Here is a 27132-nt window from a genome sequence, read left to right as displayed (position 1 = left end):
AATACGCTTCCCGTGGACCAGCGGGGGTCTAAGTCAGCAGTCACCACATTGTTTTCCAGGGAAAAGGAATCTCGAGAGCCAAGAGAAGTGTCCGCCTGCCCTCTCATGAGTCAGACGGGCATGGTCTGCATAGGGGATCCAGCCCGACTACTGAACTGAAATAAGTCTGAACAAACGTCTTGGACCCCTCTGCCAGGCCCCAAGTCCTGTGATTGTCTAAGAACGGCCTGTGCTAACACAGGGCATTCACCTGCTAACCAACCACAGCACCTGAGCAGCAGCAGCACACAGCCGAGCGCCCGAATCTCGGCTGCCCGGCCGGCCTGGAATCCTGGGCACGAGGTGGTGCCGGGCTCACTGCAAGTGCTGCCGACCTGAAATGAGAGTCCTGTACTACCGTTTGGTGACACGGTTTAATGAGAATCTGAACTATCCCTACGTTTAGCAGACAGCGTCCGGACGGAGGCCCCCGGCCCACTCCCCGTGGTCATCCCCATCCCGCAGCGGGATGGACTTCCTCAGGTGCATACACAGCACCTCGTCGATGTAGATGGTGTTCTCCTTGACCTGGATTTCCTCCTGCAGAGCGAGTTGTCTGCGATTCAGCCCTTTCAGCTCTGTATGAGCTTGGGCTAATGTTTCCTTCAATCTAGGAGAAGAGAAAGAAAATAAGGGAATATATTGCTCTGCAGGGGAAAAAGAAATGTATTCATGTATTCAGTGCAGAAGCCAAATGGATACTTCCTCTCCCTCTCTCCTCCTTAAGACAGAGATTTCAGATTGGTGGCCACGGGCCAGATTCACAAGGCACACAAACCGATGAAGTGCCAACATTTAAAACTGTAGGTTTTTACCAAAACATCTGGATTTGGACTTTAGAAAAATTTAAACATTGGGATCCCTTTCCTGCATGGCAGCAACCAGCTGGAGTTAGGAGAGACCACCCCCTAGGAAGGAAGTCCAACGTTATGCACGTAAATGTACTCACGCACAGAGGGCTCGCCCACGCTGGCACCGCCCAGTCCTGCTCCCCGTCCAGGCTTAAAGGAAGCCCCAGGGCCGTCTGCCCACCAGCTCGCCTACCTTGCAACGCTGTGGGTGATGTCCTGAACCTCCTTCCTCAGCCTATACTGCGCGACATCGCGACACAGCTCCACGTTAGGCCGATGTGTCCTGGTCTCCAGGCGTGTGTGAGCCACCTTAGCAGGCCCTTCTTGATCAAGGATGGCTTTTTCAAGAACAGCCACGTTTTTCTCCTGGGAAGCAACCTCTTCCATGACCTTACAAAAAAGATTAGAGTAGGTGAGGTCGGGGGTGCTCCTCAAAACTCAACAGCAGGCACCCTCAGGAGGCCTGTTGTGATCATGTAAGCCAGGAAGAGGGGACCTCTGATTTCTACCCAAGCAGGGCCCTAGAATGAGTCTGACCTCTCTTCCCTATAGCAGTGGTTGCTGGTGGGCAAGGTAACTCACCCAGCCTTAGAGCCCCACAGATGGGATGCCCATGACCGGCCGTTGTTACCTCATCGCCTTCCCAAATAATGTGAAGTCCCTGGAGAAGGCCCTCAGCAAAGGCTGGAGGCTGCCCATTTACCGTGGTACGAAGTACCTTTGCCTCATGAGCAGAAAGCTGCCTGTTTCCTTATCAACCCAGGGCCAGCATGAGTTCTGCCCCTAGAAACCTGAAGAAGGAGAGTGAGCAGTTTAACCTGAGTTTTGTTGGTTTCTTTGATGGCGGCTTTGTGCCAGAAAAGATTACGTAGAAGTTAGTTGGGTTTTTAGATTAATACTTAACGAGTTTGAAAATTTATTTCTTTAAGTTTTTCTTTTTAAAGACTTTGCGCCATGGAAATTTCTACACAACAGTGGATAGTATAATGAACCTCATGTCCCCATCATCAATTCCGGCAGTGATCAATACATGGCCAATCTTGCTTCATCTATAACCCCCTCTCCTTGACCCTGCCCATCAGCTTAACTATTGTAAGGCAAATCCCGGATATTATATCATTTTAGTCTTAAATACTTGAGTATGGTTTCTAAGATATAAGGACTCTTTTTTTTTCTTTTAACATCACTACAACATCACACATACTTTATCACACACAAAGAATGATCCTTTAATGATATCTAATATCCAGTGTTCAAACCTTCCTGATTGTTTCGTATTTTTTTGTAAGAGTTGGTTTGTTCAAATTAGAATCCAAATGAGGTCCACATATTGCATTTGGTTTTCTTAAGCCTTTTCTCAACATTTCTTAAGCTTTTCTCAAGTTCAATTCACAGATATTATACTATGTTTAAATTTAGCAAATGTTAACAATCACTTTAATTGATTTTAATAGTTGCTCCCACTTCAAACTTGGTTAAAATCCTTTGAACATTTATTTAAAGCGGCATTTATCAACCTTATATATAACATATATATAGAATTTCTAAATTTGATATATAACTTTTTAAAAATACTTGAATTGTCTTCACAAACAAGCCCTTCTGGAGTTCTTAAAAGATCTTGTCAGTCTAGTAAACTAGTAAAAATGATTAACCTTAAGTTCTCTTACATATTTTAATGCTGTCCTCAAACTTAAAATTTCAACATAAAATCATATGTCTAAATTAACTATTTAATTACATATTTTAAGTCATAATTTTTTTAAAAACAGGCCAAATTCTCTTAAATTTTACAAATACTTAAAATATCCCAAATGCCCAGATTCTTTAAAACAAAACTACTAACACTATGGATTCAGTAAAGTATGGTCAGGAGTCAGCAAACTATGGCAAATGGGTCCAATGCAGCCTGCCACCTGTTTTGTACAGATTGTGAAATAAGAATTTTCTTTGAATTAATAGACTTTATTTTTTAGAGCAGTTTTAGATTTACAGCAAAATTGAGCGGGAAGTCTAGAGTCCCCATATACCCTCTCTCCCTCCACACAGCTTTCACTATTAGCAACATCTGGTACTAGTGTGGTACATTTGTTACAATTAATGAACCCATACTGACACATTATTATTAACTGAAGTCCATAGTTTACGTCAGAGTTCACTCCATACGTTGTACATTCTATAGATTTTGACAAATGTATAATTACACGTAAGCACCGCTACAGTATCATACAGAATGGGTGTCACCGCCCGAAAAAACCCCTGTGCGCCTCCACGCCACCCCTCCTTCCCTTCCCACCCCACATCTGAAGCCCTGACAGCTACTGATCTTTTCAATCTCCGTAGAGCTGCCTTTTCCAGAATGTCATAAGGTTGGAATCATACAGCATGATTCACACAGTATGAATTTCAGATTGACTTCTTTCGTTTAGTGATATGCACCTAAGTTTCCTCCATGTCTTTTTGTAGTTTTTGATAGCTCCTTTCTTTTTATCGCTGAATACCATTCCGTTGTACGGATGTAACAGTTGTTTATCCATTCACCTACTGAAGAACAACGGGGTGCATCCAAGTGTGGGCAATTATGAATGAAGCTGCTATAAACATTCACATGCAGGTTTTTGTGTGGACATAAGTTTTCAACACATTTGGGTAAATGCCAAGGCGTGAGAGTGCTGAATCATATGCATAGGCTTAGTTTTGTAAGAAACTGCCAATCTGTCTTCCAAAGTGGCTGCACCATTTTGCATTCCCACCAGCAACAATGAGAGCTCCTGTTGCTCCACACCCTTGTCAGCACTTGGCGTCACCAAGGTTTTGGATTTTCTATAGGCGTGTAGCGGTATCTCGTTGTTTTGTTTTTTGCTTTGTTTTGTTTGCTGAGGAAGATTAGCCCTGAACTAACATCTGTGCCAATCTTCCTCTATTTTACATGTGGGATGCTGCCACAGCATGGCTGACGAGTGGCGTAGGTCTGCGCCCAGGATCCATACCAGTGAACCCAGGCCACTGAAGTGGAGCCCACTGAACTTAACCACTACACCATGGAGCTGGGCCCTATCTTGTTGTTTTGATATGCAGTCTCTAATGACATATGACATGGAGCATCTTTTCATATGCCTAATTGCCATCTGTATATCTTCTTTGGTGAGGTATCTGCTCAGATCTTTTGTCTATTTTTTAATTGGGCTGTTTGTTTTCTTATTATTGAGTTTTAAGAGTTCTTTGCATATTTTGGATAACAGTCCATTATCAGATATGTGTTTTTCAAGTATTTTCCCCCAGTCTGTGGCTTGTCTTTTCATTTTCTTAAAAGAAAGGTTTTTACAGTTTTAAATGGTTGAAAAAATCAAAAGAATAATATTTCATGTGAAAATTACATAAAATTCAAATTTTAGTGTCCATAAAGTCTTATTGGAACACAGTTACGCTCATTCATTTATATATGGCTGCTTTTGAACTATAATGTGCACTAGACTGCATGATACGCTCTCACTGCTTGGCGCCACTGTCCAGAGCAATACAAGTCCCAGTGACACGGTTACAACTGGACAGCTGTCCAAGAGCTATGTGTATCACTATACAGTGACATCTTATCTTATTTTTTATTACTAGTGCACACCCATCGTGCTAAAACAAGAAGAGTAGGCCTCATGTGTTGCACTTTTAAGGCACAGCGAAGTGTCAGTTTTGTTATCAGTTAGATAGCAGAGCACTGTGTTTGACATACGACACTACAGCTGTGCTTAAAAAATACAACATACGTCAACATCACCAGACTAAGCACCCCTCACAATATCCCCAGGAGAGCGATGATCTGAAAAATTAGAAATTCAAAACAGGGTATCGCATCACTGCCGAATTTCTTCACAAAAATGAAAATGGGGCTGCGATCAAACGAAGGTTCCAAGTGGCTCATTTGTCAGCGAAGCAAGGAAAGCCATTCACCAACGGCGAGTTAATTAAATCATGTTCGATCGCAGGAGCGGAGGAGGGTGTCCAGAGAGTATGAATTTGTTGAAGCCTATTAGTCTTTCCGCAAGAACAGTTGCTCAAAGAGTTAAGGACATTGGGAACAACATCGATAGTCAATTGAAAAACAAGGTATGTGATTTCGGATGGTTTTCCTTTGCTCTTCCTGAGTTGGCAGGTGTTCTGATGCTGTCAGTGGCTGTTTATTCGAGGAGCCAGCACTGAGTTTGAAGTGACTAAACAATTAGCCTCTCTGAACAGTCACATGAAATAACTACAGGTGCGGATGTTTTCAAAAAGTTGAGAAAACATGAAGTCAATACAACCTGAAGTGGAATCTGCTATGAAGTGTTACAGCCGATGATGGTACAAATATGTGCTGAGCAGAAAAAGGCTCAGTTGAACGTATTTACAGAGCTGGTGGGAATGGAAGTTATTTCAAGCCTATGGTTATTCATTTTTATTATTCATCAGAAAGTACCCTGCAGAAAATCTTTGGATCTAGCACACGTTATTGAACCAGCACTGTCAGCAGTGTCTTCTTTAGCTCTCACGGATTCGACCATCACCATTTGTGTGAGTTCTGTCAGAAACAGAAGCTGAATATCCTGACTTGCCCCACTACTCAGCAATTCAGTGGTTTAGCCCCAGTAGAATTTTCTCGTGGTTTATTTTAGCTCAACACCAAGATTGCAATTTTTCTGAGCAAAGAAACCACCCTCAACCACTATTACCAACCCTGAATGGTTTTGGAAATTAGCTTCTGCCCCAGACTTAATAATATTTCTTAACGAATCCAACCTAAAATCATCAGGCAGGATGGGACTAACATGCAAAGCTTGCACTGCGGGAAAGTCATTCCAACAACTAACGTGATGAAATCACAAGCAGTATCAAGCTGCTCTAAGCACTTCCTGTGCTGTCAGAAATTAACACAAGAAGCAAGACCTCCACTGCCACCCAAATTTTCAGAAGAAATATTTCCCAAGCTCCGGCAGCGTCTTTTGGACCTCAAAGAAAGTGCCAACGAAATTTCCATATTTCAAAATCCACTTAACTGTGCAATTGAAGAGCTCCCACCCCTCCTTCAACTAGAAGTGATTAATCTGAAATGAAAGGCCATGCTGACAGGCAAGAATCTAACAGGATTCTATAAATGCCTTCCAAGCGAGGAACATGCTCGATTAAAATCGCATGCTCATAGATTGTTATCACTACTCGCCAATGCCTAGCTGAAGGGAAAGACATTTTCAGAGACAAAATCTAAAATCTCGTGACAGATTAGCATTAACAGATGAACATTTGCAATAGGTTTCGATAGAAAATACTGACTTGGAACCCCCACAAAAGAAATTATCATCCTCCCCCCAAAAATGCCCTTTTTCTCATCAGTAGACCTATAAAAACTATATCCAATGATTGTTATTATATTTTTTATTTTGTCAATAAGAATTTGTGGAAATTTGTTTTCTTTCTTATTATGTAAATGCCTACACAATAGCCTTGATTTTGCCTCTAGGCCCACAAAGCTTAAAATATTTACCATCTGACCCTTTATAGAAAAAGTTTGCTGACCCCTTAAGATAATCTTAACCCTGGGTTAGGTTATTTTAAACATTGCTATTCTTAATTCTAAATCTTGCTGGGGTTAAAATATGCTTTGCTCAATAAGGAAACAATTGTGTCATGGAAAATAAAATGGGGGTTACTGTACCCTTTAATCTGAAGCTGTCTTCTCAGCTACAAATTGAGCTGAGTCAATTCACAGCCAGGGCAGCTTCTGGCCAGAGGATAAGCAGAGGATAAACAGAAGGAGCCTTTTCTCATAGAACTTAAGTCCGTGTCTCCAAATGGGGACAGTGGTCTCACAGTCGTTCCATGTCCACATTCCCTAACCCTCCCATTCCCAGAATAACGCCACCCTCACCCAGCTGGCTGTGCCTTTTCATTGAATCTTAAAATGTTTTTGCTCTTAAGAGATGTAAATAGTTTCCCCCTGCAAACTCCTAAGGCCGTCCGAACTGATGGAACCCTGCATTTATTTTTCATATCCTCTCTGTCTCTTAGGCTGTGACTCTTCCAAATATTAAAATGATTTCAGATTAAATGTTGGTTCTCTCTCCAGGCTCCCTCTGATTCGTGGCTGCCATCTCTTAGCTCATCTCACTTACATGAACCCACTTACAACGCTTCCCACAGTTGAGGAAGGAGACCCTGTTCCCCTTGAGCCGTGCCAACATAGTAGCCACCAGCCACCTGTGGCCACTGAGCAGTGAAATGTGCCTCATCCTAAATGAACTGTGCTGTAAGTGTCAAACACATGGCAGATTTCGAGGACTTAGTTTTTAAAAAAAAAAAGAATGGAAGATATCTCATTAATTATTTATGTTGACGGCATGTTGAAGAGATATTTTTGATATATTGGGTTAAATAAAACATGTAACAGTTCATTCCACCTACTACTTTTTACTTTTTGAAGTGGCTATTAGAAAATTTAAACTGACACGTGTGGCTTGCATCATATTCCTCCTGGACAACGCTGCCCTAGTCTTGGTTCTCTCAGTTGCAAAGCCCCTGCCCCCGCCCCTCCTTCCACAGGCTGCCCCCTGGATGTGCTCTTGAGGCCACCTGGTCCCTCCTGCGGTATGAGGCCAGAAGGGGACACGGTCTCTGCGTTTCCACCACAATGTGTTGGGGAGCGACAGGTGCAAGCTCAGGAGTCAGACAGACCTGGTCTCAACACCCAACTCTGCCACCTGTTAGTCACAAGGCCTTGACCAAGTAGCTAACCTTCCTCAGTCTCAGTTTCCTCATCTTTGAAATGGGGATGATAACGCTATCTACCCATTTCAGGGTTGCTAAGGCATAGAGGCATATACATGGCACACCCAGCACTGGGCCTGGCACTCGGTACACGTGGCCATCACTCTCGTTATCAGTGTAGGGCCTCACCACCACAGAGAAGAGGACCATCGACTCTCAGGTTCTAGTTACCTTCCACATCCAATGGACGGTTTCTTCCAAATTTCCTTTCCACTAAAATCTTTTCACTCATATTGCTGCCCCTAAGCCATTCTGTGCCGGTATCATTGATTTTTTTAGACCCCTGTGAAAGACTTCACTTTTGTCCCTGTTGGATCTCACCCAATTTGTTTTAGTCTATCATTCCCGCCAGTCCAGACCATCTTGGATGTTCACTTTAGACGGCGCTTCCAAGCCCTCAGCCGGACGGCTCCTGGCTCCTGCAGGGGCCCCTCCTCCAGCAGGACTGGGCTTCTTCCAGGCTCCGGCAGAAACCAGCTTCTGGCCTCTGACAGCGGTCTCTCCTCCCCTCTGCCTTCGCATCTCAGATCCGTCCTTCCAGGCCCAGACTAAGTTCTCACTCCACCAGGAAGACTCTGGAATATTCTTTGGCTACCTTTATTATTATCATTGTTATTCATTAGCCAATTTTTACTGATTATATATTATACTGATTATATATAGACAAATTATATCTATGTGTGCGTGTGTATACATAAAACTGAGATGTGCCAGGCATTGTTCCAGGTCTTTGATCTGGGTTGTCTAATTATCGCCTGGCCAACCCTGGGAGGTGAGCACTGTTGCTGTCCCTGTTTTATCCATGAGGAAACCAAGAAACAGGAAGCTTAAGTATATTGTAAATATTTTATATTTTCTGTATATTATGATGTTTTGACACCTTAAAAACCTTTTTAGGTGGAGAGACTGTGCCTCCCTGGGCTAGCCAATGCTTAGAGATGGCAGAGGACCCAGCCTGAGCATGCCTTTGATACGCAGACTAACCAGTCCAGAACCGGACCTGCTCTGTCTGGCCCTTACACCCCAGGTGGCGACATTCTTCTGCCATCATCTCAGGGCCAGGTATCCAGCAACTAGGGACCGCTCTATAGCCCAAAGCCCACTGAAATGGTTCAAACTAGTGGGTCTTAAACTGTTCCCCCTGCCCTGCCGTGCGTGTCCTGAGGAAACCCCAGGAAGAGCCATGGCCCAATCCTTCCCCTCACTCCTGTCATCCGCCTCCTGACCACCTTAGTGTCTTTCCCATGTGGCCCTGCACGGCAGCCTTGCCTCCTGTCCTAGGATCTGTGAGTATAAGAAACTTTGTTCTCTCCTGGGCCTCCTCTCTGTCTCCTCCTACAGCTGCACCTGACTGACCATCTCATAAAAGAACACAGAACATTAGGTAAGCTCCCCGAGATCACACGCGAGTGTTGAAGCCCAGTTCAAACCAGGGCTGTCTACACTGGAGTCTACACGCTCACCCTCAAGGCTCATCCACCGATCGTTTCGCTGAACATTGCAGTGTGACCCATGACTACCTTCTGCTTTGTCCTGCTCATCGTGCCGGTAAACCTTGTCTTACGACCGGACTCCGGGCTCCAGGAGAGCGAGGTGCGCATGCACCAGCAGGACAACAGGGCTCTGGGAGCTGAGCAGGCCTGGGCTCTGGTCCCAGGCTGCCAGCGCTGCCCCCTGGGGAACCCTCTGCTCTCTGTGTCTCAGTTTCACCATCAGTAAAATGCAAGGGGTGGGCTAACAGCGGGCCCCGTCAGGCAGCTGTTACTGTGCCAACGCTACAGGTGAGGCATGAGGCTCAGAGAGCTCGAGGGAGCTGCTTAGGCACTCAGCTGATCTGTCACAGGGCTGGGATTCAGACCCGCCTATCTTCAGGCCAAATCCAGCACTTGTTCCTCTAGACTCTCCTTCTCAGTGTCCCTGAGCTCGGCCTGTGGGGTGGTCCTACACGCTCAGGACCCAGGGTCCCTGCTGGTGAGGGAGGGGTGCCGGAGCTGGCTCATGTGGGCTCTGGCTGTTAAATATTCAGGAATTTCTCCAGACCATCGTTAAACGGGTAGCTTGAAAGTGACCATGGTGGAAGTATTTACACCACGAAAATCTGTAAATTCTACAAATCAGGGCCTTTTGGTTTTTCCTAAGAGCCAGTTTACCAGCACACCACATAACCAGGAGGGACAACCCGCCAGAATCCCAAAGTTGCAGCTGGGTTTGGACAAATTGGTTGCTTTCAACTCACGGAACTTGAGTCATAAAGGATGTCTAAAACCGTATAGTCTGTCTCCATATTTCACATAAAGAGGATCTGAGGCCCAGAGTGAGGGGACGGCCTGTCCTTGCAGCAATGAGTGACAAAGGAGACCCAGAAAAGGATCAAGTCCCACTCTAGTCCCCAAAGCCCAAAGACAGCAGCTAAGATGGAGAGATGGGAAGGACCTTCACCCCTTAGCTACCCGCGATCACAGCCCAGAGGCAGCTGCCCGGCCCGGAGGGCCTTCCAGGTCTCCTGGTGAAGACGTCCACTCTGAACGTCCTCTTCCTCGTTCCCTCCAGGGAGCTCACCTTGGCCAGATGATCAGCCAGCTTGTCCCTAGCACCCTTGGTCTCCTTCAGCCCGTTCCTGAAGGCCGTGTCCACCACATCACACTGCTTGTGCAGGTCGCTGGCCGTCTGTGACAGGACTCGGTCCACCAGCACTTTCAGCAGCAGGGAGCTGTTCCTCTGCTTGTCAGCCTTCTCCACGTTGGTGTTGGAGAAGTCCAGCCAGTCTTCCAGACTCACAGAGCTGAAACAGAAGCCGTGCATTCAGTCACAGCACACTCGGGCGGGGAAAGAGGGTGTGGGGAGGGGACAGGCTCCTGGAAACCCACTGGAAGCTAAGGCTACCTCCACCGTCAGAAGCACCTAGACCATTTCCCCATCTCTAGGCAGAGTGAACAGTGGTCTGTCAGGGGCCATGGCTGTCGCTTTGGGGAAACCTGCCTGCTCTGTGCCAGGCACTGGGCTGGCACTTCACAGACATTATCTCATTTAATCCTCACGACGGCCTAGTGAGCTAATGCTCATAACCCCCATTTTAGAGATGAGGAAAACTGAGGCTCAGAAAGATGGAGCAACTTGGTTAACATCACACAAGTAGTGACAGTTTGAGTATCAAAATATATAACAATAGTAACAAATTGTAACACATTGAATAAAATAGGAAACCGCGCGTCCATACTGACATAAATAAATAAAGGAATAAATTGCCAGTTTGACAAGCAGCTGCTTTATGTAACACTGATGAATCTCAAAATAATGTTGATTGGAAGAAAACTGACACACACACAAAATAGACAGTACATGACGCTGTGGACTAAACACGAAAGCAGGTAAAACCAACCTATTAGGAGTCAGGAATGCGGTTATCTCAGGGGAGGAGGGCGGGGCTACTGATGGAGAGCAGGACAGGGCAGGGGTCTCTGTGTTAGCGGTAATGTTTCATTTCTCGACCTGGTTGGCGGTTACATGGGGATGGTTCACCGTGTGATTAGAGGCAGCCTCTGGGGCGGCCCCCAGTGACTCCTGCCTGCTGTATTCACACTGTTGTGTAACCCGCTCCCGCTGAGTGCTGTCATGAACTCATTTTGACTCATTTCTCACACATAGAAGTAATGAGCTGTCATTTCTGGGATCAGGTTGAAAGAAGATGGTGGCCTCTGTCTTGGGGCACTCTCTCTCTCTTGCTTTCTCTTGGATCGCTTGATGTGGGAGAAGCCAGCTGCCATGCCATGAGGCAGCCCGTGGAGAGGCTCACATGGGCAAGCCCTGCCATGACCACCCATCAGCTTGGCAGTGGAGGCCCACCCAGACCCCAGCCAAGCCTTCAAGTGAGACTGCAGCCCCAGCAGAAAGCTCAACTATGACCTCATGAGACGCGAGCTCCAGGCACCGGCTGAGCAGTGCCCGGGTTCCCAACCCGCGGAAACTGTGAGATAATGCATGTTTATTGCTTTAAGCTGCTAAGTGTGGGGGTAACTTGTGAAACAGCAAAAGATAACTAAAACAATGATAATTCATTAATCTACGTTTATTAGTATTGGTGCACTTTTCTATATGCATGTTTTACTTCAAAAAAAAACATTTTAAAACTTAGAATGAGTTAGGTCTGTGATGTAACGTTAATTGAAAAATATAAGTTATATATTACAGAAAAGATATATAGTATAATCTCATTTTTGTAAACAAAATAAAATAGGTGTGTGTGAGTGTATACACACGTTTGTATGAGCATCCAGATAACACTGGTCATCTCAGGAGGTTAATCACGGGAAGCGTTGATGGGGGAACTGACTAAATTGGCCTTTATCTATTTTTAGAATACTTATTAAAAACATGAATAGGTAAAGAGACAAATTTTAAGTATTTAAAGATTTTATATCAGACCTTCTTAAAGTGGGGCCTAACCTGGAGGACCGAGCCACCTCGGAGCCCTGTGTCAAGGCAGACACCGCTCAGCACATGCCTTTGCCCCAGGCCTGCCTCTTCCCAGCTCCCGGCCTCCTGTCAGGGTCCTGCCTGTCCGCCCGAGAAGCACTGGGACATCACGCTTCAGGGAGCCAGACGGCACAGCCAGCCGCAGTCAGGGACACACTCACTTTGGCTCAACCCGCATGACGTTCTCAGAATATCGGATATTTGGCGAGTTGTTGTTGAGTGCGAAGCAGATGTCGTCGATGGTCAGGGCCACAAACTTGTCCTTCAGATCCTTTTCAAGATTGTACTTGGCAGAGCGGTTCAGCCTGAAGGGAGAAGGTACAGGTTTCTCCCTCTGGAATGCCCAGATGGCACCTACAAGTTCTCGGGAGACCCTGGAAAATGAAGCTACAGCCAGGTCTAGTACAGGATGTCGGCCCTTCCTCCCCACCTCCCATCCCCCAACACACACATACCGTTAGATACCTGGTGACAGAGTCCTGGAACCAAGCCTGGACTTCAAGTCCCTCCCTCCAAATGTGACATTTTCTGATGTCACCGCTGTGACATACTGTATGTGAGAGGTCAGCCCTAGCAGGAAGCAGCTCCAGTGTCCTCCAGTTTATGATCAGGGTGACTCCATCCCCACCCACCACCAGGGGGCGGCTGTCATGGAGGAGAGGTTGTCCGGGTCTCAACTCTGAGTGTTCCCGGGGCCACCTCGGAGCGTGGAAGGCACTGGTAGGAGGTTAAAGCCCATTCTTTGGGTGCCATGGGCCCGGCCCTTTCTAGATGTGCCCAGCGGAGAGGCGGAGGGCAGGCCCGGCACAGCCGTACCTGATCTGCTCGGTCGTCTCCTCCAAGGTGCGGGTCAGCAGGGCCATCACCCCCTGGATGATGTCGGCCTCCTTTATCAGTTCCTGCTCCACCTCATCGTGCACCAAGTCAATGCCCACTCGCTTCTCCCTGACCGACAGAAAGGTCATCCAACACGTGCAACTCGACACGTGCTAACATCTGGGCATCTAGAACTCTCTGGACAAGTGGCTTGAGCAGCGCCTCAGCCATCCGGACAACGTGGTGGGGGATGTACCTTACTCAGCGTCTATGTGACTTTAAAACACAACGGAGAAACACTGACCAGTACCTGGTCCTTGCTCTGAAAAATACCCGGTGGACTTTTTCCCTCAACTTGGCCATCAGTCCTGAAGCCTTTTCCTTCTTACCTACTTATTGGAAACATGGTCTTTTGACTTAGAATTTTAGACATATGTTTCCTCCTTGATCCTAGTCCTGTTTTTTGACAAGGACTTATATTATCATACATACTATGATATTATTAGATTTACAATAATAATCATGCCAACATTAACGTTACTCACCCCGAGCGCGCACCGTGTGACAGGCACTGTGCTGAGCTTTTCTGGTGATATTCACACTTAACCCTCTAGAATTCAGGAGAGGAAACTGAGCTTCAGAGAGGCTGAGTAAAGGACCCAACATCACAGAACTGGGGGTACACGTGCTTTTAACCTCTATGCTATGTTACTGCCCACATTGCCCAGTCACTGCCGATCTTTGTCCTTTTCCACCCAGCATGGCAGTGCTAGAGAGGAAGGCTCCACCACACACCAGCTGTGTGGCCTTAGGCACGCTATATAACTTATCTGTGCCTCAGTTTCCTCTTTTGTGAAATGGAGCGATCTACAGTCATGTGCTGCATAACGATGTTTTGGCCAACAACAGACCGTGTATACGATGGTCCCATGAGATGAGGACCATACAGACTCCGTGTGTAGTAGGCTAGACCACCCAGGTTTGTGTAAGGACACTCTATGATATTCACACATGACAAAATCGCCTAACAATACATTCCTTAGAACGTCTTCCCGTCACTAAATGATGCATGACTGTATTAGCACTTCGTAGGGTCGTGGCGAGGAACAGATGAGCTATGAAAGCAGACAGCACGGTACCCAGCACGCAGAAGCACATACTCAACCAACTTAGCAACATCGACACCCTAACCACCCTTAGGGCAAACCTGAGCCAAGTGGATGCTGGCCCCTGGCCACCTGCTCTGCCTTTGCATCACAGACTCTGCATCCAGCAGGGGAGGCTGCTCCTGCTGGCTGCAGGGGGTCCTGGCTAAGCCCACTGAGGGCACAGGGCTTTCCAGGAGGGAACAGTGCAGATGGAGCCTTGGGGCACTGGGGAAACTTCGAGTAGCTCAGTACACGTTAGCACATCCCCACTGCTGGGCATGGGACACGGGCCTGGAGAGGTCCCTGGGGGCCCAGGCGTGACCAACTTTGTTCTCTAGGCTGAGAAGTTTGAACTTTATTTTGAAGGGATCAGGGCGTGGGGTTGTAAATGAAGGATTTTGAGCACAGGGATGAGCTGTACAAATCTGCATTTGGAAAAGTGCACTCAACAGCCAGTGCAGAGGATGCACTGGATTGGCGGGGCCTCTGCCGGCAGCAAGAAGACCTGTTAGGGCACAGCAGCCAGGGCCGTGACCGGGAACAGGTCTGGAAATCAGTACTACCCCAGAGAGGACCATCCCACTCACGGGCCTCAGAGGAGAGAAATGATAATAAAAAGGGATGCTTTTGCAGTGTTCTCCGGAATACAAAGTGCTTCTGTGTAGCTCTGGGTATTGGAGCAGATTTGTCCTCTAGTAACTCTATCCACTCTGCCTGCCCAAAATAAAGACTACCATTTCCCAGTTTATATTGGTGTGGCCTTGTGACTAGGCTCTGGTCAATGAGATGCAAGTGGAAATGGTGAACGCCAATCCTAATTATTCTTACTTGCTGGAATGTAGACATAATGGCTGGCGCTCCAGCTGCCACATTGAATCATGAGGTAAACTCAGGAGTGAAAGCCAAGTGGAGTGGAGTCACAAGATAGAAAACTTGACACTGTGGCACTGGCACTGTGGCACACCATGCCAACCCTAAACTGACTATCTCCAGACTCCTTAAATGTGAGAAATAAAATATCTTATTCAAGTTCAATGTTATTTTGCGGTTTTCCAATTACCCATAGCCAAACGTAGTCTTAACTTATATTTAAGTTAGTCAAGAGCAGAGTTTAGACATGAACCTAGTCCAGTGCTCCTTCCACTGCCCAGCACCATGGGCATGCCAAGATAATGTCAGGCTCTGAAAGAACACATCCTCATTTGCCTCGTTCTAACCCATGACCTAGCACAGTCAGCTCCCTACCCAGCACTTCATTTCTCACAGCAGATGATCCATTAGAGGAACCCTCCTGCCCACCTGTACTCCAGGCACGTCTGAGTGATGTGCAAGGGCTCCTTCAGGCTCTCCAGGGCTTTCTCCAATCGGGTCTGATAGATGAGTAGATCTTCGGTCGCAAACACAAGCTGCTCAAGTTTGTCATCTAACTCCTTCTTCCAGAATCTGATTTCCTCGAGTCTTTGCTCTGAAGCACACGAGAAGTCACACCAGGGTTAATCTACTCCCAAGGCAGCCAACGTTTGTAAAAGTACCTGAGATGCGCTCTTCTCCTCTCAGGGCTGTGCTACTGGGGGCAGTACTTCACCTTCGTGAGTGTTTCCTGGCAGGAAGGGAGGAAGGGACCGAGGGAGGAAGGGAAGGAAAATATTTCTTCTTACATTCAACCTCAAATTAACCCAAAGACCATTCCACACTTGACTCTAATCCTTCAATCTCCACTGTTTTAAATAACTTTTAATTTTATCAAAGATATAAATGTATACTGTTTGAAAACAATTCTCTGGCCCGCCCCTACCCATGCCCACTTTCTGGAAGCAACTACTTTTTAAACACTTTTAGTATTTCTTCTGACATTTGCTTACCCAGCTACTTATTCATTATCAGTTTTAATATTATCTATTGATTTCCTAGGATGAAAGATAAGGATTTGCTCTCACACAACTTACACAACATGCTTCTGCTTCTTCCATCTTCCCAATGTAGTCATATCCCCATGGTGTTAAATAATAATTTCATGCTGTTTATATTATCCTAAATATGTAAATGTTACTTAAACCTGAACCACGTAATATGCTGTGATAGATTTTTTTTCTTGTACAACTTTTTGGGTTTGGGACGGGTTAATAATTGTAGTTTTGATTCACTTTCTGTATATTTATTATTAGTTTTTCTTCAAACTTTCTGACAGAACTATAAACATCCTCTCGATATATTCACACCCACCAAGTCCCTATTGATTTTGTGTCTTTCCTAGAGTCTCTCTTCCCGAGCTCTGTCTCCTCCTGCTCCATCCTGGGTGGGTGGCTGTCCAGTTGGCCGTGTGGCTGTCTTTCATCCCTTGACCCTGCTTCACCATCAATCTAGGAACTCCCTTCACCCTTCTCATGGGTCAGCGTTCTATTTCCTGGATTCCATTCCTTCGTCTTTCTTGGTTTACTCCTTCAATGTGCTGAAGCACATCCTTCAGGAGCTTCCTAAGAAATGGATGCATTTGAAAACTTGCAAGTCCGAAAATGCTTTTACTCTACCCTCACCAACTGATTATATTTGAGTATAGATTTGCAGGTTGTAAATAATTTTCATTTAGAATTTTGATGGTATTGCTTCATTTCCTTCCAGTTTCCAGAGTTTCTGTTGAGAAGTCTGATGCCATTCTCACTCCTGATTCTGCATATAAGACCTGAAAAGCTTTTAGGAATTTCTTCTCTATTTTCCTAGTGTTGTGAAATTTCACGCTGGTGTCAACCTTATTCAATTATTATGCCAGACACTAGGCATGCCCTTTTAATGTAAAAACTTAGCTCTTTGGGTTCTATGAAATTTTATTATCTTCTTCTGTGGACGATTTCCTCCACTCCATTTTCTCTGTGCTCTTTCCGGAACTCCTATTAGACATTGAGGCCAGATGGATCCTCGAATTCTGTTATCATTTCTCTCCTGTTATCTATCTATTTCTTCGTCTTTTTTTTTTTTTTTCCTACTTCTTGGAGATTCTTCAACTTTATCATTCAACCTTTCTTTTGATTTTTAAAAATGTTCTGCTCTCATGTTTTTAATTCCCAGGAACACTTTCTTGTTCTCCGAATATTCTCTTCTTTAAGACCCTTCTTGTTCCATGGACACGGCGTCTTCTCTAAGCCCCCTGAGGGTCTCACAGGGGATTTTTCCTTTTGCTCTGTGTTCTGTCTGTTTCTTTAGTCTCAGTGTGTTTGATTGCTTGTTTGTTTGTTTTGGTGTCTGTCATATTAGAGCCTTTCCTCAGATGTTTGGTGATCCCCATATGGTCATATTTAAGATAAAATGCTCAAATGCTAAGTGGACTCTCTGTCTGCAAGGACACGCTTGTCAACCAGAATGCCTTATCGTGATCAGGCAGGGCCTGGGCACTTTCCTGGAGGATGCCCAAATGTTAGCATCCACAGATCTTCCCTTTCAGACCCATTAGTTTCTCCGTGGAGAAATCTTCTAATCTCCTCTCCGAGGATATACACCTGGCTACGAGTGTCCTGGGGACCAGGGACTGGAAAATTACAGTTTAGTAAGTAGACTTTCACCCAATCCCTTCACCGTTAGCCTTCTGCTGGGGTTGGGGAGAGCCAGAGCGGGGAAGGGCTCTTTACAAAGACTTTCAACCAATCTTGTTTCAACTTCTATCCTGAACCTCCAGCTTCAGAGGTCATTGGATGCTTCCAATTTTGAGCATTTCCAGGTTTCTGCAGCATGAACGTGTAGCATGAAGCAGCTAGCTTCTCATTGTCCTCCACCCATCCAGGCCTTCTGCAGTCCCTGAGTGTGCCACCGCTGGACCTTTGGCTTCCTAGCTTTCAATATCTTGTCTTGAGCATTTGTCTACTGTTGCCTCCCCTTCTTCTCCCTCCAACCCTGCCATCCTTGAGGCATACTTTCCATTAATCCTTTAATACGACTTTGTTGCAATTTTTAAAGGAAGGGAAGACAAATGCAGCATTCAAAGTGTGAAGTAACCCCCCTCACACTTTGTAACTGACTTCCACCCTCACCTCGCATCCTCCACTACCCTACTGGACCTGCTATCTCAATGGTCACCAATAATCTTCAAGCCACCAGTTCAAACACATTCTTGCTCAGCTCTCAGCCTCCTTGACATTTGTGCAACCACTGATACAACAGAAGACTTCCTCACCCATGAAACCGTCACCTTTTGTTTCCATGACCCTCGTCTCATCTTTCTGTTCATCTGCCTGAGCTTTTGTTCCCCAGCTCCTCTCTTGCTCCCCTTATCCCATGCCCTCTTCTCTTCTCTTTCAATATATTCCTTGGGTAATTTAATCTACATCCATGGCTTCTATTACTATCATTATTGATGACTCCCAGATTTCAGTCTCTACCTCCTGAATTCTAACTGGCTACCTACTGAGCTAAACCTTCCAAATTCAAGGGCTTCCTCAGGCTTGGTCCAGCCTCATCTCCCTCTTATCTCCATCCTGCTGTTCTCCCTCATGTGCTCGGTACATCAGCTTGGACATCTAGCCATTCACCATAAATGCTACAATATAATCCAATATACTTATCATTGAGCTCGTACAATGTGCCAGGCACTGATGAGGTCCAGGAGATACATTGGCAAGTCACAGCCTCTGCGCTACTCACAGTCTGTGGAGCAGACAGGTAAACAGATAATTTCAATTCAATGTGACAATTCTACACTAGAAACTGTGTAAGAAGTACAGTGGTGGCTCAAAGGAAGGAAGCTGGGGGAGGTCAACAAGGCTTCAGAATTGGGGAGCTGTTTGATATGGTCTTCAGACTTGAGGCCTTGAGAAAGATCTCTCCATTAGAGTTGAAAGATGTAGAAGGGTAGGGAGGTACGTTCAGCTTCTTCAGTGCCACATGAAGGACTCTTTAATTTGTAGACCACAGAAGACCGTTATGGGTTGAATTGTGTCCCCCAAAAAGATATTTTGAAGTCCTAACCCATGGTACCTTGTGAATATGACCTTACTTGGAAATAGGGTCTTTGCAGAAGTAATCAAATTAAGAAGAAGTCATACTTGATTAGGGTGGGTCCTAACCCATTGTGAGTGGAGTCCTTATAAGAAGAGAAAACAGAAGACACAGAAAGGAGAACACCATGTGAAGATGCAGAGACACACAGGGAGAACGTTATGTGACAATTAAGGTAGAGATTAGACTGACATATCTATAAGTCAAAGAGCACCAAAATTTGCCAGCCACACCAGAAACTAAGAGAAAGGCATGGAACAGATTCTCCCACGAGAGCCTTCAGAGAGAGCATGACCCTGCCAACACCTCCATCCCCCATCCCCAATCCTTCAGTAAGTTCTGTTGATCCTGTCCCCAAAATGTGATTCAAATTTTCCCTCTTCTCTTCATATTTACTGACATTGGGTCCAATATAATAATTTGGAATAATTTTATTACTTGTCTTTTTATTTGTATTTTGTCTCTCTCATTTGCTAGATTGTGTCTGCCTTCTTCAGCTTTATAATCCTAAGCATCTAGCACAGTCAGACATATTTGTCGAATAAATATTTGTTGAATGAATAAATCCTGGTCCCATTAACCAGGATAAGGAACTATAGAAGTAAGCTTTTCAGGAAAGTAACAAGTTCGTTTTGGGATATATTTATTTTGAAGTGTGTGAAGGACATCTAGGTGGAAATATATGACAAGTAGTCCTCCACTTCCATAAGAAGCTCTGATGAGAAGTTAGAGCCAAAGATTTCTCCTTGCAAAACAATAGCACAAATAGGATAGGGATAGTAATAAAATTTCTAGAGAGGTCATCAAGAAAGAAAGTATAGAGGGAAGAGAAGAAAAAGCGCAGGGTGCCAAGAACAAAACACTAGGAAATACCAATAAGGGATGAATAGAAAAAAGAAGAATCAACAATGTAGAAGAGGAAGAAATAGCTAGAAAGAAAGGAAATGAACCAGGAGAGACTTGTGTCGCGGAATTCCAAAAATATCCAGCATTGTAGAGCAATCAAGTCAGATGAAGACTGAGTGACCAATGGATGGGGAAATTGGGTAGTCATTGGACGAGACCAATTGGAAGTGATTGCTCTCTCCTCTAATCTAACACTGCTCCATTCATGCCACTCATATGGAATAGATCCCACCATATCCTGGGTATCGGGTGCCCAGACTGCAAGGTATCAAGGGCAGACACAGTCTGATATGTCTGTACTCAGCACCAGCACAGGAACTTGCAAGTTATTTTAACTTTTTATTGAAGATCATAAACCTACAGAAAACACACATAGAAGTGTACAATCAATAAGTTTTCACAGTGAACACACCCATGTAACCAATAACCGATTCAAGAAAGAGAACATTAACCAGGACCCCAGGAGGCCTCTCATGACCCCTTCCAGTTCCTATCTCCTCCCATATATCAGTGCTGACATCCAACAATATAGATTGATTTTTCCTGTTTTCTCTCCTTACTTTATGTAAATCAGATAATATGGTGTGTACTCATTTGTATCTGGTTTATTTCACTCAATAGTAAGTTTGTAAGATTCATCTATATTGCTGCATGTAGTTGTAGACGAGTCATTCTCTTTGCCATATGGTATAATGCCGTTTATCCATTCTACCGTGGATGAGCATGTGGAGAGTTTCCAGTTTGGGGCTGTTACAAAGAGCACCACTTTGACCATGGCAGCATATATCTTTGGCAAACATGTGTATGAATTTCTGTTGGGTATATAGCTACAAGTGGAAGATCTAGGTCACAGCGTATGCATACGTCCAGCTTTAGCAGATACTGCCAGAGCTTTCCAAAGCAGTTACACCAGTCCATACTTCCACCAGTGGGTACCAGAGTTCCAGTTGCTCCACGTCCTCTCCACTACTTGGTAGTTTTCTTTTTCTTCTTCTTTTTTCCCTCTTGTCCTCCCCCCCTCCCCTCCCTCTCTCCTTCCTCCTTCTCCGTTTTCTCCCTTTTAGTCATTCTGGTGGGTGTGTAACAGCATCTCAGCCGTGACTTTAATGTGTATATGCCTGCTGACTGACAAAGTTAGAGCACTTCTTCACATGTTCATTGGCTGTTTAGATTTCCTTCCTCGCAAGGTATCTATCAAATTTCTTACCTATTTTTCTATCGAGTTGTCTGCCTTTTTCTTCTTTATTTTTAGAAGTTCTTTATATATTCTGGATGCAATCTTTTGTCAGATATGTATATTATGACTATCTTCTCCCACTGTGTGGGTTGCTTTTTCGATCTCTTAATGGAGTCCTTTTGATAAACAAAGTTCTTCATTTTAATATAGTGCAATTTATTATTTTTTTCTTTTATGATTGGTTCTTTTGTGTCCTGCTTAAGAATAAGAAATCTTGGGGGCTGGTCCGGTGGCATAATGGTTAAGTTGATGTGCTCTGCTCGGGCAGCCTGGGGTTCACAGGCTTGGATGCTGGGCGCAGACCTAGAACTGCTCATCAAGCCATGCTGGGGCAGCATCCCACATAAAAAAAAAAAATAGAGGAAGATGGGCACAGATGTTAGTTCAATGACGCTCTTCCTCACAAAAAAAAAAAAAAAAAAAAACAGAATACGAAAGCTTTGCCTTCTCCACGCCATAAAGAATGTACTCCACTAAAAGTTTTATTGTTTTACCTTTCCCACTTAGCCATGCACTCCACCTAGATTTGATTTTTATATATATATGAGATAGGCGTCAGGATATAATTTTTTCCATATGAATATGCAATTGACCAATTTATCGGAGAAGCCATCCTTTGCCCACTACAGCGCAGTATTGCTTTTGTCATAAATCAGATGAACGTGTACATGTGGGCTTGCTGGTGGACCCTGTTATGTTCCATTGGTCAGTGACTGTCTATCCTTGCCCCTACCTCACTGTCTTAATTACTGTCGCTTTATACTAGGTCTTAGAGTCTACAGTGAAGGTCTCCCAGCTTTGTTCTTCAACACAGCTATATCCATTCTTGACTCTCTGCGTTTCCATATGAATTTTAGCGGTTTTCCAATTTCACCAAAAACTTTGCTGAGATTTTCATTGGCATTGCATTGAATCTACAGATAAATTTGAGGAGAACTGACATCTTTAAAATACGGAGTCTTCCAATCCATTAACTGATATAACCCTGCATTGATTTAGAATTTCTTTAACTTCCTTCAATAACAGTTTATAGTTTTCAGTGTGGAACTTTTGCATATCTTTTGCTACATTTATTCCTAGGTATTTGATGTTTTTTAATGCCATTATACATGGCTAACTTTTTAAATGAATCAACAAATCGAAGAAGGTAAGTAAGGTTAAGACCTTGAAAACTGTTTTCACGCCTATTGAAACACAATTATTTTGAAAAATGAACGGTGCATCCTCATTTCTAACACCTACCGATTTGCACAATTATTTAGGACAAGGCTGACTATAGGCTGGTATCAGGGGCCAGGATCAACACATCAGGAGAAACCTAACATCTGACCTTGCAGGCCTGAACGAAGCTTTGATTTATTGGAGATTGAAAAAGTAGCAGCCCTTAGACCAGGTTTTATCCACAGACGTGTTTGCTCATCCTGCCCAGTGTTATAAATAAATTAAATCAGTTCCAAACATTTAAAAAGTGGGTAAAATTCCAGCTTTTCAGATTTCCTTTAAAAAAATTAGACAATCAGGCAATGCTGGGCCCGTATTCCTTCTTAGAGAAAACAGGTCGAAGTTGAATATCAGCTGCCTCCTTCGATGGAGCACATGATCTCGGGGTCCCACGGTCCCCACCACTCCCTTGAAATTGTATTGTTAAGAATGGAATTGTCAAGAGAAATTTACTCTTCTTTTAAAACTCAGCTCAAACGTTCCTCTCTAGGAAATTTTTCCATGTCCAGTGCCCACCTCTCTTCCACTTTTGTCCCCCTTACCCCAGCACCTAACTGGTCATACTCTGATTATCAATTTTTGTGCTTCTCCTCCTCAAGCCAGAAGCCCCTAAAAAGCAGAGACTCTGATCCTTCACTGTGATATTCTCAGCGCTTAGTCCATGGATGTTCTTAGATGCTCAATAAATGTGTATCAAATCAGTAAAATAACGAATGATGGGTGGCTGAAAATCAGGCTGGTTTCCATGTCTCTATCTTAGGGCAGTGAACTTAAACATAGAACCTGGAGAGTATGCATGCCCCTAATAGTGCAAGAAAAATACATTGCCACTCCCAAACATGAAATGCAGATGACAGTATAACTAAATCCCAACAGTCTCATCCAAATACGCCACACATACACAAAGTGTGTCATCTTACCTAGTTTCTTGTTCACATCACTTTGAGATTTTCTTGTGGTCTTTTCAATTTCATCCACAAGCCTCTGGCTTTCAGCCACCAGGCGCTCAGACCGGGACCTTTGGGCCTCTGCTTTGTGGCACTGGTTCTTGTTGGCAATGTGCCACTCTGAGGGCAGGAACTTGGGTGGATGCTGTAGCAATCTCGCCATTTGAGGTTTCCAAAGCCCTGATTAAAGGCAGACTTTTTTTAGATTCACTGAAAGCCATTTTGTCCTTTTTTAAATGTTGATTTTTATTAAAGTGTGACATACACACCGAAAAGTGCATAAATCATCATTTGGACACAAAATGAACACATCTGTGTAGCCAGCACCCAGATCAAGAAATAAGCATCATCAGCACCTCGTGCTTCTCCCCAGTCACTATTCTCCACCCCCACCCCCACAGCGTAACCACTATGCTGACTTTTAATGCTATAAATTAGTTTTACTGTTTTTCAACTTCATATAAAGGAGATCATACAGTACGTACTCTTTCGTATCTGACTTCTTTCACTCAACATTTGTAAGATTCATCCGTATTGTTCATATAATTCTAGTTTGTTCATTCCCATTGCTGTGTGGCCTACTCTTGTATGAATATACCGAAGTTTATCTATCTTTCTACGGTTTATGGATATTTGGGTTCTTTCCTTTTGGGGCTATCACGAGAATGCTATGAATATTCTCATATGCGTCATTTGGTGAACACATGCATGCATATTTATGTCTCATCAGAACTGCTGGGTCATACAACAGTGTTTGGTTTTAGTTGATACTGCCAAACAGATGAACCTAGACACGTTTTCTTAAAAACCGAACAAATGTGACATCTATAAACAGACACTTGGGTATTGAGCCTATTCAGCAGATAAAAGAAACAACACCTTCCTAGGACAAGGAAAAGGAGAGAACAGGAAGGAGAACACATAAGAAGGCAGCAGGCAGAGGCCAGCAGAACAGAAAGACTAAAATTTCCCTACCTCCTGGGCACACAGCTCTGTCTGACAGTGAGAACTGCCTTTCTCAGAGAGGGCTGAAATCGGCCCCCACCCACATCCCTCCCAAAAGTCTGAGCTTCTGCCCTAAAAAGCCTCTGGATCTCTGAAGTCCTTCAAACATCCAAAGATGGAACTGGCGTCCGATCCTAACAAGGCTGAGCACTCCAGGCTGCCAGCCGCCTTAGACAACATGGGGTCTCCTACTTCATTCCCTCCTATGGCCTCTTTCAAATTTGTCTGAGTGTAGAGCTCAAAATTCAACCCAAGAATCCTGGATAAGTCTGAGTAGCCTCCAGAGAAATCGAAGTCAGGGCTAAATTAGGTCGGAATTAGACCTAAATTAGGGCTGATCCCAACGGGCACAAGGCTTTGGGTAGGGCAGTTAAGAGTTGGTGGCGTGGGGCCGGGGTTTACTTACCTCTGCGCCACAAAGAACTACTACACAAGCTCAGGAGGGGAGCCTCCTTCCCACGGGAGTCCGGAGCTCTTGCAGAACTGGGAGGTAAACAGCGCGGTCTCCATGGTAACCGGTGACGCGTCCCTAGAACAAAGGGGGCGGGTTCCGCAGTGAAGCAGCAGCGCCCGAAGGCTCTGCGCAGGCGCAAGTTCCTCCGTTTCCCCCACCTCCCAGCGCTGGAGACACACGGATAGGGCCTGGGAACCGTAGGGCCAGATGCTCGGACATCTCAATCTATCATGAAGACGCCGGACACCAAGCAGGAGACGGCGACCAAAACCCCAAGCTGGGAGTCAGGACAACGGCATCTAGCCCTGGCCGTGCAGCAGGCTGGGTCACCGCGGGCCACACAGCTACTGTTGGGTCGGAGCCACCAGGTTTACAGTGGGGTTGGGCTGAACGATGCCTCTAGGTCCTCGCAGCCGTAGGCCGGCTCGGGACTACTAAGCCGCAGACCCGGCGCTGCAGGGAAGAGGCACGAGAGATTCCTGGGTTGTCGCAGCCCGGACAGCTGAGGAGGAGGTAGAGCAGGCGCCGGGCCCCGAGCCCCGGGCCCACCCCTAGGCGGACGCCGTCTCTAGCCCGGAGCGGTGGCTGGACCCAGAGCTAGGAGTCAGCAAGGTTTCTCCAACTACAAAATGAGGGTATTGGAGCTCCCAAACTAAGAGTACAGTGCTTGGAATATATTCTTTATGGTGGTAGTACCGGTAAAGCACTATTATATAGAAAATAAAGGAATTACACAGTGGGGAAGATATGCGGATTGGAAACGCTGACCTGAGTCCTGCCCACGCAGCCAGAAACACAGAAAATGAGTATTCAAATCTCCCACCCGTATGGTAAACCGCGCCGCCGCCCTTTACACCAGCCAATCGAAGGCAAGCGCTCTCTGAGAGCAACCAATCAGAGGAAGTCTTGCCTCGTGCAGCCCGCCCCCTACGGCTCGCCGGGCAGAGGGAGCTCCCTGCAGAAATCGGGCAGCGTCATGAATATTAAACATGCCATCTGTCCAATAGCATGCGGAAGAGCTCGTGTTGCATATTCATATCCCCGCCCCCTCAGCGGGGCGCTATTTAAGCAGCGAGGTTTGGGGCACCTCCATCTCCGCCCGGTGGGAGAGTCTCCCGTCCTGGTGCTGGTGGGTAACCTGGACATGGAACCCGGGTTTTCCACCCCGGGGATGCGAGCCGGCGGGAGCCGCCCATGTCCCAGCCCCAGCTCTGCGTTCAGACGGACACCTGAAGAGGGTGGCTCTGGCTCCCGCGTGCGGGGCGGGCGGACGGGCGGGGCTCGCGGCAGGTGCCCGCTGCGGGGCGGGGCGGGGGCGTCCTCTACTACTTAAGTGAGGAGGGGCGGCGTCCTGATGGAGCTAGCCGCCCCTCAACTGCCTCTGCGGGTTCCTGAGCCGGTCCTGCTTCGGAGGCCCCGACCCTGGAGTCGCCCCCCAGGTTACAGATTGGGAAATCTCTTGGAACTGTTGGAAACATGATAGAATTGGCAAAAGTACATGAAATTAGCTATTTGAATTATGATCGTGGTCACCATTGTATTTTGCATCAGTATACAAATTTAATCCTCCCACTCCCCCACGGTGGAGGGGGATAGAAAAACCTTGAGACCCTTTCCGAAGAACTAAGGCTGATAGCTGAGTCACCGCTCCTCTGCTGGTGTTCTGCCCTCTGAAAGGCCTAAACTTGGATGGTGTTGCATCTCATGAATGCTTTAAAAAAAAAACTCTCCTTCAGATATTTATTCTGGAGTTTAAGTGTAATTGCAAGTATTTGAAAATATTTTCAAAGGAAAAGTCTAATTTTGCACACACACACAGGCCAGCAAAGGAATGAGTCCAACAGAGGAAGTATAGAACAACTTATTATCAACAATTACTCAGTGTATATCTGGCACTAGTATGTGAGGAGGGAATAATGGTATGTAAAGCAGATATCCAGCACAAGGCTTAAAGTTTGCAAATTAATAAGCATACAACCAAAGCTTATATGCAAAGTAGAGATACTCAAGCAAGGTGCATTGAAGTTTTAAATGATTTTGATATTTCTGTTGTTTGGAATACAGCTGTTTCCCAAACGTCAGTCATTCTAGTACCAATTTCTTAATTTTTAACATCCATGCACTACCTGTAAAATCATTTTGATGTTTTTCCTCAAATACACTCATTTTTACATGTAAGCATAATTATTTTAAAGGGAGACTTTACAAAGCTACCATAAATGGAAAACTAGTATCAATTGCATGATGGAGAGTAACCATA

The 27132-nt window shown here is 45.3% G+C and overlaps 1 protein-coding gene across 3 annotated transcripts; it reads right to left on the bottom strand.

Moving 5' to 3' along the window:
• Window positions 1-399: 399 nt before the first annotated feature.
• TEKT1 (tektin 1) lies at window positions 400-25737 on the bottom strand. Of its 3 annotated transcripts, none has more exons than XM_070560953.1 (9): window positions 25606-25737; window positions 24825-24947; window positions 23387-23593; window positions 15419-15584; window positions 12972-13100; window positions 12317-12460; window positions 10242-10464; window positions 1084-1280; window positions 400-649 (listed from the first exon to the last, which is right to left on the bottom strand). In XM_070560953.1, exons 3-9 carry the CDS (start codon window positions 23574-23576, stop codon window positions 442-444), a joined length of 1257 nt encoding a protein of 418 aa, XP_070417054.1. In that variant the 5' UTR covers window positions 23577-23593; window positions 24825-24947; window positions 25606-25737; the 3' UTR covers window positions 400-441. The 3 variants fall into 3 exon arrangements, with proteins under 3 accessions (XP_070417054.1, XP_008517575.2, XP_070417055.1); XM_008519353.2 differs by having other exon boundaries at window positions 25641-25733; XM_070560954.1 differs by having other exon boundaries at window positions 12317-12529; window positions 25641-25675.
• Between the last annotated feature and the right edge of the window lie 1395 nt (window positions 25738-27132).

This window comes from Equus przewalskii, chromosome 10, assembly GCF_037783145.1.
Source record: "Equus przewalskii isolate Varuska chromosome 10, EquPr2, whole genome shotgun sequence".
Taxonomy (NCBI): Eukaryota; Metazoa; Chordata; class Mammalia; order Perissodactyla; family Equidae; genus Equus; species Equus przewalskii.
This window is presented reverse-complemented; position numbering and strand designations above follow the sequence as displayed.

Bases quoted from the DNA above. Each gene is read 5' to 3' on its own strand.
- TEKT1 (XM_070560954.1), bottom strand. From the start codon at position 23,576: ATGGCGAGATTGCTACAGCATCCACCCAAGTTCCTGCCCTCAGAGTGG. The intron at 13,101-15,418 runs GTGGGCAGGAGG...TCTGTCGGTCAG, and splicing joins CAGACGTGCCTGGAGTACAG to GGAGAAGCGAGTGGGCATTG. The intron at 1,281-10,241 runs GTGAGCTCCCTG...CTTTTTTGTAAG, and splicing joins TGGCTGATCATCTGGCCAAG to GTCATGGAAGAGGTTGCTTC.